At 38.7% G+C, this 14325-nt stretch overlaps 2 protein-coding genes across 2 annotated transcripts; both read left to right on the top strand.

Annotated features, from left to right (window-relative positions):
* The first annotated feature begins 1400 nt into the window (after positions 1 to 1400).
* rom1a (retinal outer segment membrane protein 1a) lies at positions 1401 to 5601 on the top strand. The gene is made up of 5 exons (XM_086057575.1): positions 1401 to 1553; positions 1724 to 1958; positions 3704 to 4134; positions 4218 to 4464; positions 4534 to 5601. The coding sequence occupies exons 2-5, from the start codon at positions 1809 to 1811 to the stop codon at positions 4735 to 4737; spliced, it is 1032 nt and encodes a 343-aa protein (XP_085913701.1). The 5' UTR covers positions 1401 to 1553; positions 1724 to 1808; the 3' UTR covers positions 4738 to 5601.
* A 925-nt stretch (positions 5602 to 6526) lies between these two features.
* On the top strand, positions 6527 to 14082 carry frmd8 (FERM domain containing 8). Its single transcript, XM_086057967.1, has 11 exons — positions 6527 to 6912; positions 8347 to 8444; positions 8543 to 8710; positions 9089 to 9190; positions 9491 to 9549; positions 9766 to 9932; positions 10867 to 11079; positions 11152 to 11275; positions 11380 to 11529; positions 12145 to 12373; positions 12458 to 14082. The coding sequence occupies exons 2-11, from the start codon at positions 8354 to 8356 to the stop codon at positions 12568 to 12570; spliced, it is 1416 nt and encodes a 471-aa protein (XP_085914093.1). The 5' UTR covers positions 6527 to 6912; positions 8347 to 8353; the 3' UTR covers positions 12571 to 14082.
* The last annotated feature ends 243 nt before the right edge of the window (positions 14083 to 14325 follow it).

Consider the following 14325-nt stretch of genomic DNA (forward strand, 5'->3'; position numbering starts at 1 on the left):
TATTATAGTTGTGAGTGCTGCTTGTTAGTTACGACTAAACAATAGGGTCCTACAATGCTAATAATGCGTGAAATAATTTTACAATTTTACAAAGCATAAAAACAATTCATATTGGGTTTATCAAAACTCATATTTGGTCATTGTTTAATTATGTTTGTACTGATTAAATGCTTAAGTGGCTGACTGTAGCATCCTGAGGAAAATCACATAAAAAAAGATATATTTATTTTTTACATGCCCGACAAAAACTAAAAACTAGGGATGGGCGAGTACCGATACCAGGTATCAGAATACTCATTTCAAGCCAGGTATCAGTACTTGAGATTGGGCGCCCTATTGTGGCCATTTTACAAAAACTGCCATTAATTTCATTCAATTAAAAAATATATATTGTTTTGGGGGGGGGGAAATTTGTGGGTTAAAAGTACTGGTGGTATCACTACTTGGTATCGGTGACTGACTACTCAAGGGTTGAATGGTATCAGTTTGAAAAAAAAGTTATATCAAACATCTCTAGTAAAAACACAAGAAAAAAGTATTTAATGGAGCTTTTATAATTCATGCACCAGAGTATTAATAATGCTGAACTTTCATGCCATCATTTTTACTGTCACTTTTTCTTTAGAAGCATCTATTAATTGGATGGATTTCACTTTCCTTTCTTATCTTTGGTCCTTCCTCGGGTCTCCTGGCGGCCTCACGACTCTGACTGGATTCGGAAGTGTTCGGTTTAGGTGAACAGTATGGGATTTTTTAATAAGTTTTAGGTGAACTAATGCACACACGCACATGCACATACACACCCACATACAAAATAAAAATGTATACAAAAAATTATATAAAAAAAAAAAAAGGAGAGCAATGATGATGACATGTCAAATCTGTAAAATTACCGAATGAACTGAGCTCTCCGGAAAAAAAGAAAAAAAAAGAAAAAAAAAGCACCTATTGATGACCTTTAATAAATGTGTTCTCACCTTTATAGGGCACTTAGCAAATAGTCAGAAGTTCAACATTGTAATTCCAGAAAATTATTGTAAAACATTGACACTATTTTGGTAAAAAAATGTTACTTCAAATTGAACTTAAATTCTTTCATTTTTCAATGATTACTGTCATTATTGCCCTTACCTCACTGTGCTGATTGGCCGATGAAATCAAAGGGTTCTTGTGAAGGCATTTATTAATTAATTAAACATGTAGAATCTATTTTGAATTGTGTTTAGCTCATAACTATAGAGGACTGTGTGTACAAGTAGCCTACAGTATGCATTTCGTTTTTTGTCACTTAATGGCTCTTTGTAGCCATCACTTTCTCGCTTTCTCAAATCCGTGTTGTCACCTTTGTCCTCCCTTCATTTGAGTACGATGGATGCTGAGCAGACAATGGCCCGGATTCCCTGACCGGTTTAATAGGATAGGCAGGCATTAGCATTAAGACGCTCCCAGCATTCAGGTTTGCCAAATCCACTGTGTAGCACCCTGGGAGGTACACAGTGGTCGGTGGTTGTTTGTGAACTATTTTTTCAGCACTTTTTGTAGAGCCCAATAAGGTGAGTGCCATTTTTTTTTTTTAACATTGGCCGCAAAGATTTCATTCACACAAAAGTCTTGACATTTTTATACGCGATAGATCTTAAGTTTGTTTTTACGTCAGTCATATTGCTGTTGCAGTTGCTTGTTTTTCCAAATTGCACATTTTGTAATGCTTCTTTCTTTTTAGACAAAAACAGCCTCGTCCCTCCGTGCTGCCGTTCTCCTTCCCCTATTTCCCCCCCGGATAAGACTCAGTGCCCCTCGCTGCAACCATGGTGGTGATGAAGATGAAGTTCCCCTTTCAGAAAAGGGTGAAGCTCGCTCAGGGACTGTGGCTCCTGTCCTGGTGTGCCACGGCAGCTGGGGCCATGACCTTCACCCTCGGCTGCGTCCTCAAGATGGAGCTACGCAGCAGGGCGGAGGTACACACTTTTATTGTTTCGCTATTAAATATTTGTGGGTTTTGACATTTTGGTGCATAGCACGGAAACCATAAACTATGTTAAACACAAAATAAGTGTAAAAGACACACGATAGTTATGCTGTTATATGATTGCTAGTGTGGACAAAAATAGCATATGTATCGGAATTATTTTCTGGCCTGGGATAAACGTACAAAAAAAAAATGGAAATGTCTTCTATCGGGTTTCATTTGAATGTAATGCTAAATGCTTGTCCTTGAAATTTGAAGACCTCCAACACACCCGTGGCCCACTTTGAATCATGACTCATTATTTGATAACCAAATCCTAATCATCTTAATCACATTAATCCCCAACTTTAACGGGATCTGTTTTCACTGTCTGTTCATGTGTGTTGTACATTTTTAATCATATGTGGCTTGATATATTTCAAATGCACTATGACTGTTGAATATATGCAAGTCATTGTATAAATAATGGGATTTAACTACGGATTGGCGAGTACCGATACCGGTCATCGTATCGGGCCGATACTGGCCTTATTTCAAGGTATCGGGTACTCAGGACGAAGGCCGATATCGGTATCTGTTGAAAGAAGTTGTACAATCACATATTTTGATTAAGTCTTTTTCTGGCCACTGGATTGTTTTATTTATTTATTTATGTTAGGGGTGTTCATTTTTAGTAACATTAGTGTGTTAATTTTGAGTTAATTCAAAGTTCCTTTAATGCCACTAGATTTTTTAACGCGCGATTGGGGGAATTCCAGTTGCAGCGCAGCAGACACGTCCACGTCAAAATTTTGCAATGATAAATTGAATAATAATGCATATATGTGGAGACTGGGGTCAAGTTGTGTTTTACAATTTTTCAAATGTGCACAATTTCAAAAGTTACTTCATGTTAAAGATTAGATTGCTCTTAATATGAAAAGACAAATGCACTTATGCCATCTAGTGGCAGAAAAATTCTCTCAATACAAATCAACATCACACTTGTTTTTTTTTCAGTGCATCGTTTTAAATTATGAACATTTTAAATTATTTATGAAATATTATGAAGTTACTGTATCAATGATTAAAAGTTGCAGCCATATTTTTATTAGTATAAACATTTTTCCACTTTTAGGTTAAGAGTATGAAAACTTGGGAAAAAATATTTTATTGTACATTTAGAACAGATATAAAATTTGCAATTAATTGTGCGTTAACTATTATTACTATTAATTATAATAAAAATTGCAATCGCCTGACACCCCATATTTATTTATTTATTCATCATTTATATTATTTGTTTAAAATTAATTTTATGGTGTGTTCCATACAGAACATTTATTCCATGCAGTTTTAAGGACAAATTTTATATTGGAATAAATACCGTAGGTCTTTCAATTAAATTATGGCATTGGTTTAATAGAAATGTTATGTATGAAAAGTATTAGTAGGATCGGTATTTGGTATCAGTGACTATTCAAGAGTTGAGTACTCATACTGGTATGGGGCTGAAAAAAAGTGATATTAAACATCCCTAATTTTAACAGGATAACTTCATACACATTGATAGAGATAGAGGCTTCTATTAGAACCTTCCAGTGGAGAATTTAACTCAAACCAGAAATATATATAAATAAAAATGTTGGCTTGATGTTTGCTTAACAATTTAAAATGTTTAAACTAAACTGGAGTTTGGTGGCTTTTGGAACCATGTCATTTATTTCCATTACATTTTATGTGACTCTCTTACAGGTAATGGAAAATGCAGACATACATATCGTGCCCAACACCCTCATGATAGTTGGTCTGGCCTCGTTGGGCATCAATTACTTTGCATCGAAGATCTGTCAGGATTCCCTGGACGCTGGCCGATTTCCTCGCTGGAAGACCTTTTTGAAGCCCTACTTTGCCGTCTCTTGTTTCTTCACTGTCCTCATGCTGCTCGCGGTCATCATGAGCTACGCCATGAAGGGCAATCTGGAGTCTTCTCTGAAGGCCGGCCTGAGGAACGGCATCCGCTTCTACAAGGACACGGACACCCCAGGACGCTGCTTCCAGAAGCAGAACATCGATCGCTTGCAGATGGACTTCCAGTGTTGCGGCAATACCGACCACAGGGACTGGTTTGAGGTCCAGTGGGTCAGCAATCGCTACCTTGATTTCAACTCCAGGGAAGTGAAAATGTAAGTCGTGCGTGTGGGACGGTCACATTATGCAACAGATTGAATGGATCGTTGTAAATAATCATATTATTTATTCCCTCCAGCCGCGTTAAGAGCAATGTTGACGGACGATATTTGGTCGACGGAGTCCCATTCAGCTGCTGTAATCCCAGTTCTCCTCGGCCGTGCATCCAGTATCACCTCACCAACAATTCAGCTCATTATAATTACGAGTACGAGACAGAGGAGCTCAACATCTACCTGCGGGGCTGCAGGGAGGCCCTGGTCAACTACTTCATGGGCCTCATGAACACCATTGGTGCTGGAGTACTGTCAGTCTTCCTCTTGCAGGTATTCGAGAGGCACCTTACAATAGAATGTGCAGACGATGATTGACATATATATCCTGCTCATTCCCAGGGTTCCGTGCTGGTGAGTTTGCGCTTCCTGCAAACCGCCATGGAGGCAGTAGCGGGGAAGGAGAACACAGAAATTGAGACAGAGGGATACTTACTGGAGAAGGGAGTGAAGGACACCTTCATGGAGTACGTTGACCCTGTTCTCAAGTTCCTGCTGCTTAAAAACCAAGTGCAGGAGGGCACAACAGACCCAGCTTCTACCTAAACTCGAGGGTTGGACACACATATGTATATACTTTTTATGAAGGGAGTGAAAATAATGGCCTAAATTCCCCCCGGTTTTTATTTCAGAAAATACAAAAAAACTGAATTAAATATTCATTAGATGATATGTCTTAGTAATGTAATTTCACCCCCACCCTCTTAAGAAAACGGGGGCCCTAACTGGTGAACCGCCAGGCTTCCCATTCTGTCTCCATCTTTTGGTCATTAATTGTTGTTTTTAGGACGGGTTGTAACTATGAAGACAAATTCCGTGTGCATTTTTACATACTTGGCCAATCAATTTGGGTTCTGATTCCAGGGGGAGAACTAAATTATCTGAACTTGGTATGCAGCCGATTTTAGCAGAGGTGGCCAGCAACCTGAGGAAAAGTTCAAGGCAAAAATAATACGAATTTTGTTCAAAATATGACTTAGGTCATTATTTTAAGAAATTACGTTATCAAAATGTGTTTGGGGAATATAATTTGTATTTCCAGTGGACCATCAAATGAAGGTACATGAAATTATTGCACATTCTGCAAATGACTGAATCTGTGTGCTCTCTATCCAATGGAAGCCTTCCAGCAGAAGATACACAAGGCAAATGTCTTTTGTGCTTTTTGTCAACTACACAAATTAACATATGAATAATACAAGTCAAAATATCTCAACACACTACTTATGTAAGAATGTTTTTTGTTTGTCTGGTATGCACATAGCATTTGTTTGCATTTACAAAAAAAAATCACTTTAGACAATTTTGATAATTGTATGTTTAATTCTTCTGCCTGTCATTTTCAGTTGCTGGTATGGATAGATGAACAAAAATACATATGTTGTGAATAAATATTTTTCAGACCAATAAGTGAATTTTTTTTTTTTAAACAATAATTTGCCACAGCACAGTGGTTGGAAATCATCATCACAATGTTAGAATAAATAAATAAACAAATAAATAAATACATTTTTAATAATAATAATAATAATAGCCATATTTTTATAAGGAAAAGTAGGAGGTTGCATGACAGAAGGGCTCAATATATAAAATTTCAATGGACTACTATGCATAACTCATTTAGTCCCGCTTTGATTTCTGCAGGAATAATTCAATTCTATTTCATTTTGAATGTTCTTTTTAACTATCAAATCGGTCTCCCCTGCTTTACATGACGCCTTATGTTATCCCGTTTAGCTCCTGTAATGGAGAACAATTGGATTAAGAAAACAGATTAAACTGCATTAGTTTTAGCACTGAAAGCCATTAACAGTGTCCTTTAAACTGACACCGACCTGCTAATCTAATTTGTTAATACTAAACCTGCTGCCCTTGCAGTCTCATATCGTTAGGCTACTGCATTACAGAACTAATTCTTCTTACTGTATGTGTAGTCATATAAATGTTGTAAATAAAAGTAACAGCAACAATAAAACAATTTAAAATGAGTTGTATTTTGTCATGCAGAATAACTGATGAATTTTAGGTGTTTGTAATTTACTGCCTAAGTGTAATTATCATGGCTTTCAATCTCCAAAGGGAGGCAAGATCTTGTCAATTTTTTCCTGTTTCATTCTGCCGTATTATTATTATTATTAGTAGTATTACACCACAGAGTATCATCAATACAAAAAAATGTCTACGTATATTATTTTGTATTATCTATTATATTAGATAATAATGCGCACTTTCACCCGTTTTGCTGTAAGGGCTCAGCTCGTCGAGAAATGGGCTCGTCTGATTAATTATAGCGGCAGTGACGTCATCAGCATGTGACGTACTGACGTCATGCTCACGGCCGCCCGGAAACACTCTTAACTCTTATTTTAGATCCGTCATTTCCGAACCGATTTAGTTGACGTTTGATTCATTATTACGTTTATTTCGGACTGTGTTGTAATGTGTTCTTTTATATCCACTTTTGGACAAGAGCGTTTCTTTTTTTAGTTGGTGAACATTATATGTTTGAAGTCACACCCTGTAGTGAACTGATCAGAATAAGCGATTCGTTCACCAATTGCACACTCCGTAACAATCGCGCCTGTCCGGAAAGCTAGTTTCAGCGAGGTAGTAATCGATGATATAAAAACGAATTGTAGACGAACGTACAGATTTACGCTACATTAGTTGATGCCAAGAGACAACAGAGGAGTGGAGCGACAACTACACCCAAAGTGACAGGTAGGTCGACCACTACAGAAATAATCCACTTGCTAATAGCAGTTGTAGTTTAGAAGGCATGCTAACACAAAAGTCATCAACGCTAATAGTTTTAGATTATTTATTTGTGTGTGTGTGAAAAGTCTTAGGCCTGACAGCTGGGTGAATATTGTTACAGAAACACAAAATATGGTTTTGCACTGTCTTGGCTCCTTGTTTACAAAACTTACATTTAGTGAGCGAATGCCTCAAAAGATACCTCATGTTTTAACAATTGCGTTCCATTGCATGCATATATTATGCAGGATTCGCTTTCATTTGTTTATCTAGCTAGCCCTTGTTGCTAGCACTTAGCACACGTTAGGGCTGCTTGGAAGCGTTATAGCGATGAACTAAGTCCTGTGGAATCCTTGTTGATGGGCAGACGAACAGAAGTGACTAACGGTAATTCCACGTCAACAAGTTATCTTTACTCAACTGGGGTGTTATATGTTTGTTGCTGTCTCCATTTCTACAATTTAAGAAATATAAGTAAATTAATCAGTTGGTTAACATAGAGCTTCCGCGTTTTGAAATAACGTCATTTTACATAAATTCTCGTCCTACAAAATGCTATTATTCACTGTCCAGAACATTAACTGCACCAATCCATTACAAGAGGTTTATCCATAATTCTCCTCAACTTGGATGGTTCTCAAACTGATACACGCAGAGCAGAGGATCCACAAACAAAATGCAATAAGTTAGCTCTTATCATTTAAGTGCCTTTATATAGGGGACCTGCACACCAATAACTCTGGGACAACTTAAAGATGTGATATGATTATGACCTGACGTAAATCGGACTTCCCATTTCTCATGTAGATCTTTTACAGGCGAGTCAAGGCGACCTCTGCAAAATATTTTCATCTTGGAAGCACCAATCTTCTGTCCAAAGTTTCCAACATATTGATTAATGACTCCATGATGGCTTTACGCCTGGCGGCTTTCTTGTCATACAGGAAGAATTGTGAAAATGATTGCACTCATTAAACTCAAAAGTCACTTTTTTTTTTTTTAATAGCTGCAAATGTGATTGGTGAAGTAGCTGACAGTGTAGTATTGACCAAATTGCTAAATTGTCTATGACTGCTTTTGTAAAATAGCTCATTTTACAGCCATGTTGCCTGTGATGGCAGTGTGTGCGCCAGCTAGCAGTTAATTGAATTGAATTTGGTCACATTCCTTTAAAAAAAAAAAACAGATCATGAATACATAGGTTGAAATGTTGATAAATAATTCCATGTCGTGATATGTAGGGTTGCAAAATCAGTAGAGTAGAAATGTTTCTCTATTGGAAGAGGTTGCTCGACCCAAAAAGTTTGAGAACCCCTGGCTCAATGAATGCCTTTACGTGCACATAACATTTTAGCGTGTGCGAGTGTAACTCGAGACCTCTCTTTTTTTGTGTTTCAGATTTGAGATGGAAGGAGATGTGTGTAGCTTCCCCCCAGACTCGTCAGATGACCACTCGCAAAGAGGAAGTGTTGCTTCATCTGCTACACTCTCCCACTGTATGTGTGATAAGTCACCCTGTCAAATACTCATCAGGACATGTCTTTATTTTTTTTTGTAGTATATTATTGACATTTTTACTGTGTTTTCGTCCTAGCTCAAGATGTGCTTATATACCTGTTTGGCGACAGCGCAGTACACTTAACAGTTGAAGCGCTCGGCAGTGTTACTGTGCAGGAGTTGGGCCGCTCGGTCCGAGAGGCTCTTCATGTTCCTGATTGTGCGCAAGATGCCTTTGCCTTCTGGCTGTCTTCTCCTCTACTTGGTACAAAAACAAAAACTTTCGATTAATACGTACAGCCTTGTCAGCAATGTGCTAATTTTTTTACAAGTACTGTATATCCAACGTTATGCTTTTATAGTTGTGTAGAATAATCAGTCTAAAGCTCAATGTTTTCCCAAAAATAGGGTCGGGACTCCAAATTGGTCCTGCAGACTTGTCAGAATAAATTGTTACAAGATATTTCATAGGTCATCAAGCATACATGCAGTATTTCTCATTTAGTTTGGGGGAAACCCTAGTTTGGCTTCTGCGTGAAATGATGCTTGAAGTAAGAAATGAAAATTGGTGAATATTTTTCATTTGCTATCTTGAACATTTCCACTTTCATATGTGCGATTGTGCCTCCGTTTTCCTCTACAGAGCTGCAGCTAAAGTCAAGGCACCAACCGTACAAGGTGTGTCGCCAGTGGCAAGACTTGCTGTATCGCTTCACGGTAGCCTCTGAGGAAGACATTTCACAAGGTGAACAATTGGTCTCCAAGCCTTTCTTTTTCATCTCGTGTTAAATGCTGATATTTTTGACATTTAAAATGTCAAAATGTTGTCAGCTTTCACAAATGACGTCTTGTTTAGACTAACTTGCCGCATTTTTGAATATGCTCAGAACAAAAAAAGGTGGGCACAATAGCTTCAAGAGTGAATTTTTACATTTAAATGTAAATGGATAAGAAGTGACTTTCAACATTTTGTAACAGTAGTGTGCAAGTGCATCCAATTTACTCAGCAACATCACAGAGCCTTCATGCACTTTTCTCTCCCCAGATGAGCCCTGCCTCCAATACCGTCGGAATGTGTTTTATCCCAAATCTAAAGAGCTGCAGGTACTTCTGATCTTTATCTCTCGGGAAAGCATAAATAAAGAAAATGCTTCTTAAATTGTTGTTTTTTAAATTGTAAGATAATGTTCTTAACAAATTCAGCATTGTACTGTGTGTGTGTGTGTGTGTGTGTGTTGTTGTTTTTTAGCTACACAAAATTCAGTTTGACTTTACTGTCACTTGGTTTGATGTTGAATCAATCATAACTCTGGTCTTCAGATAGAAGATGAGGGAGTGCTACGACTTTTATATGAAGAGGCCAAGAGCAATATCATCACTGGACGATACCCATGCGATCCCGAGCACTGGGCCTCTCTTGGAGGCTTGTCGCTTGCTCTTGATGAGGGGACAGGCATGGACAGGCAGAAATTGACCACGGCGATACGGTAAGTAAAGGCAAGAGCACGACCAATGAACAAATACGGTCTTTGCTGCTATTACAGTTATTATTTGTCACCACTAAGAGATAGCACCTCACACTTGAGTTTGAATACGCCAAACTTCCTGTCACTCAACCCACAGTCTAAAAACAGTGGGGTCAAATTAAATTAATAACCCACAAATCAAACTAATTTTTCGGTTGATTTGTGGGTTATTAATTTGACCCAACTTTTGGGGTTAGTTGAATAATCGAATGATTATTATTTTTGAATTGGGTCAAAAATGAACCAACCTGACTTTTGAGATATTTAACCCCAAATCGTTGGGTCAAATTAAATTAATAACCCACAAATCAACTCAATTTGTGGGTTGTTTGGTTGACATGTGGGTTATTCATTTGACCCAACTTTTGGGGTTAGTTCAATAATCCAACTGAATTGGGTCAAAAATTAACCAACCTGACTTTTTAGATATTTAACCCCCATCGTTGGGTGAAATTAAATTAATAACCCACAAATCAACCCATGGATTTTTGGGTTGATTTGTGGGTTATTAATAGTTGGATCCAACTTTTTGGATTAGTTGAAAAACCCAATTGAATTGGCTCAATAATGAACCGACCCAACTTTTTGAGGTATTTAGCCCCAAATGTTGGATCAATTTAAATTAGTGGTTATTTAAATAAACAAATAAACCAATTTTTTAGGTTGGTTTGTGGGTTATTCTTTTCACCAACGTATTGGTTTAGTTGAACAACCCAAAATGTTGATTCTGTCCCTTTTTGACCCAGTTTGGGTTAATTTTGGCCCCAATTGTTTTTAGAGTGCAAACATTTTTCTTCCATCCATCCACTGACTGGAGAATTTGTCAATTTAGTGAATTCAAATAGCGCAACGTGTTTATACTCTTATCATTGCTGTCATGTTCGTCCACCAACAGAGAGAAGAAGCTGTCTTCGTTCCTACCAGTGCATGTGGTGATTGGGGGTGGCGGTTTATTTTCAACATTGAGAGGGAAGTCGAGTCGCCAGGCAGGTTTGGAGGAGAATCTCTTGGAGGGTTACAGAAAGATCAACATATCTGGAGACTCTCTGCTGCGCTCTGAGATTCTCCAGCAGTACCTCAGAACATGTCACTCTCTGCCTTACTATGGGTAAGAGACCCTTTAATTGCAAAATTTAAATGCATAATAAATCACTGATAACTTAATGAACCGTTCAAACAGGTGTGCTTTTTTTGATGGCGAGATTGACAAACCCGCCCACGGGATCCTTCAGAGGGTCAGACGCAAAGCCGTCAATGTTGGCATCTCTCTGGAGGGAGTTTATGTGATGGACGTCAAGGAGAAAGTGGGTGCTCTTTTGTTTGCTCAGCCTTGCGAAATACAGAAAAGTCAGTTTACATTTCCCACCTGTAACACTTGATTCCTCTTCTTGGACACGTGTTGGTGCAGCATGTGCTTCTCGGCCTGCGCTTCAGTGAGCTTTCTTGGGACCACAGCTACCCCGAGGAGGAAGGTGACTCGCACATCCTGTGGCTGGAGTTTGACGGCGACGAAGATGGCACGCCGGTCAACAAGTTGCTGAAGATTTACTCCAAACAAGTGAGTATAATGTGTTTGATAAATTTGAAGGGGAAGTCAACCCCCCCCCAAAAAAATCTTGACAATAATATGTTCTATGCAGCCCCACTAGTCTAAATACAGTATTTGGTTTAATATGGCGTTAGTGGAATATGAGTTAGGCAGTAAAATCCAGCAGTTTTTATCGATATCAGAAGGCGGCCATTTTGCCACTTGATGTCGAGTAAAAATGACATCACAGTTGCTCAGGCCTCAGGTAACAACTAATCACAGCTCGGCTTTAGAAAACAGGTGAGCTGTGATTGGTCGTTGCCTGAGCCCTGAGCAACTGCGATGTCATCTTCAGTCGACAGCAAGTGGCAAAATGGCCGCGCCCTGAGATGGCTAAAAATGGATGGATTTTGCTGCATAACTCATATTCCACAAATGTAATATTAATCAGAATGTCATATTTTAGACTTGTGAGGTCACATATAACATATTATTGTCAAGAAATGTTGGGGACGGATGAAATAACATCAGGTCGTGATTCATGGTGTGCAGCATGTCTTTTTATAGGTGGTGATGCATTCAAGGACCACACAAAAATGAGCTGCGGCTGAACCGTATTTTGCGTGTGTCTGTTATGTTGGTTAGGCAGAGCTCATGAGTGGCTTTATCGAGTTTTGCGTGGAGATGAGGTCAGCGTCCGAGGGAGGAGCCGCGGCAGAAACAGACGGTGATGCGGGTCAGTCACAACAAGCGTCTGGCAAAGATGACAGCGGCAAGAACGGGCGCGGGGGACGGCGCGGGATGTTGCGCCGGCAGAGCAGCGTCGTCTGCAGCCGGGTCCATTCACTCAACACCATTAACTACGTTGACAATGGTGAGGTTTCCCCCTAAATTGATTACTATGCACAGGCAAGTCAAGGAAAAAAAAGATCAAACTTTTGTCTGTTCTTTTGTCCAGGAAAAGAAATCAAATGCTTAAAACCGAAAAGAGCTGCGTCCTTTTTTTCGAGACAGACATCTGGACCCATGTACTCTTCTGTGCAAGTGACAGAGAACCTGGAGCAGGGTTGAAGTTCACCACCTGCAGCACCGCCTCCTGCTCACAAAGACCAAACAGAACATTTAAAGGAGAAGCTTGGAGAATGACACAAAAACATAAGTTGGACCAAGTGAGGGATGTGATTTTGACCATATTTATCTTCTGACGTTGTGTATATTTTGCAGATTTATTCATGTGAACACCAAGGGATTTCTTAGTTGACATGCTTCAAAGGGTCACAAGTGTAGTAGGCATGGAGTGCCGACGACAGCCTATAAATACAATGAGAAAAGCCTTATAGAAATGACTGCAACTGACGGCTGTCACGTGAACCTTTTGACCCCTGCAGTGCTCATGAGCAAAAATCCAACAACTCTTCAGCGTAACAGCTGACTTACCTCTTTTTCCTTTGCAACCCTTGATAGCCTGACTACCAACTTAGTCTATAATATGACTCCTTAGGAATTTCAGGGCAAATCATCTCAAGTCTATAGTATGTTTTCTTTAAGCTGTCAGTGCCTTGTTCCAGACGGTCCGCGAGGAGACAATACTTTAGGAATGACACGTTCAGTTTTTATGCATCTAGGCTTTAGTGTTTGCTGACTTGGTGAGGGCGCATCTTTGGATTGTTCACTAAACATTTAAAAATAACATGCACAACAATGCTTTTCATGTCTTTTTCATTGCAAAAAAAAAAATGCAACAAGCTGATGGGAAGGGTCTTTCTACTAGAACTCAGCAGGCGCGTCACTAAGCGTGTAAACACCACCACCTCACTAATGGGCAACAAAGAAAGTATACTGTACATCTCACATCTTGCACATATCATCTTTTAAGCCATTCTAACATCCAAGTTCCTTAATTTCCAGCCAACCAACTCAATATTTATACTTTTCTGCGCTCGTCAGATAGGTTATGTTATGTAGCCAACCTGTTACAGCCCAAGGTGTGGTTGCGAATATGCATGTCACATTGTAGAATAGGCATTCCAATTCATGTGATCAACTTCTATAAGTTTGCACTGTTTATATATATTTTTTGTTTATGTTAGTATTTTCATGTACCTGTACCTGTGCATATATGGGTTTGTACACAAGATAGAAGTCATGTACGTCACTTTTCAGAAGCATCAAGTGCCTTTCATATTTGTTTTCCGTTTGTATCCAGATGGCAGTACTGTAGTGCACTGAAGCAGTCAATGGAGTTTGGCTTTTGTTTGACCAGTTAACTGTGTACTTTCTCAAGTATTATACACATTTATTTAGCTCAGCTTAGTCTCCTTTTGGTGGCAGGAGTTTGATGGGCAGTGGGAAGACCGAATGACTTCTTCATTCGGTCAGCATGTCCCTTTTTTTTTTTACTATGTCACAATACAGTATGTATACCTTGCTTTTCTAAACTGATGATTTAGCCTATTTTTTTCAGCATATCTTTTAAGTGTTTCAACATTTCCGGAAGTCATTGAGACCATGCACAGATGTACCGGACTTCAGAGTATGTTGAGTTCTGGTTATTAATGAATAAACACTAACATGTTTGTAATATATGTAGTGTAATTGAATTTTACTTTTAAGTGGTCATCCTTTTTTCATCAGTCAAGATGGTAATGCAAACTTTTCAACTTACTGGTGCTTGTGGAGTTTGCGGCCAAGATTTCTTGGTTCTGTTGCTGATCTTGGTTTTTATTTGTTGTATTATGAAAAATATTGGTTACTTCATAGAACTCTCGATTCACAAGTGTTTGTTTTTTTAGTTTATCGATATTGTATGTGTTTGACATGTTTAAG

This window comes from Leptonotus elevatus, chromosome 16 (genome assembly GCF_054856555.1).
Source record: "Leptonotus elevatus isolate MCC_2025b chromosome 16, RoL_Lele_1.0, whole genome shotgun sequence".
Taxonomy (NCBI): Eukaryota; Metazoa; Chordata; class Actinopteri; order Syngnathiformes; family Syngnathidae; genus Leptonotus; species Leptonotus elevatus.

Coding starts and splice junctions, on each gene's coding strand:
- rom1a (XM_086057575.1), top strand. CDS start 1,809: ATGGTGGTGATGAAGATGAAGTTCCCCTTTCAGAAAAGGGTGAAGCTC. Junction 1,959..3,703: donor AGCTACGCAGCAGGGCGGAG/GTACACACTTTT, acceptor ACTCTCTTACAG/GTAATGGAAAATGCAGACAT. Junction 4,465..4,533: donor TGTCAGTCTTCCTCTTGCAG/GTATTCGAGAGG, acceptor GCTCATTCCCAG/GGTTCCGTGCTGGTGAGTTT.
- frmd8 (XM_086057967.1), top strand. CDS start 8,354: ATGGAAGGAGATGTGTGTAGCTTCCCCCCAGACTCGTCAGATGACCAC. Junction 8,445..8,542: donor ATCTGCTACACTCTCCCACT/GTATGTGTGATA, acceptor TTTTCGTCCTAG/CTCAAGATGTGCTTATATAC. Junction 9,933..10,866: donor AAATTGACCACGGCGATACG/GTAAGTAAAGGC, acceptor GTCCACCAACAG/AGAGAAGAAGCTGTCTTCGT.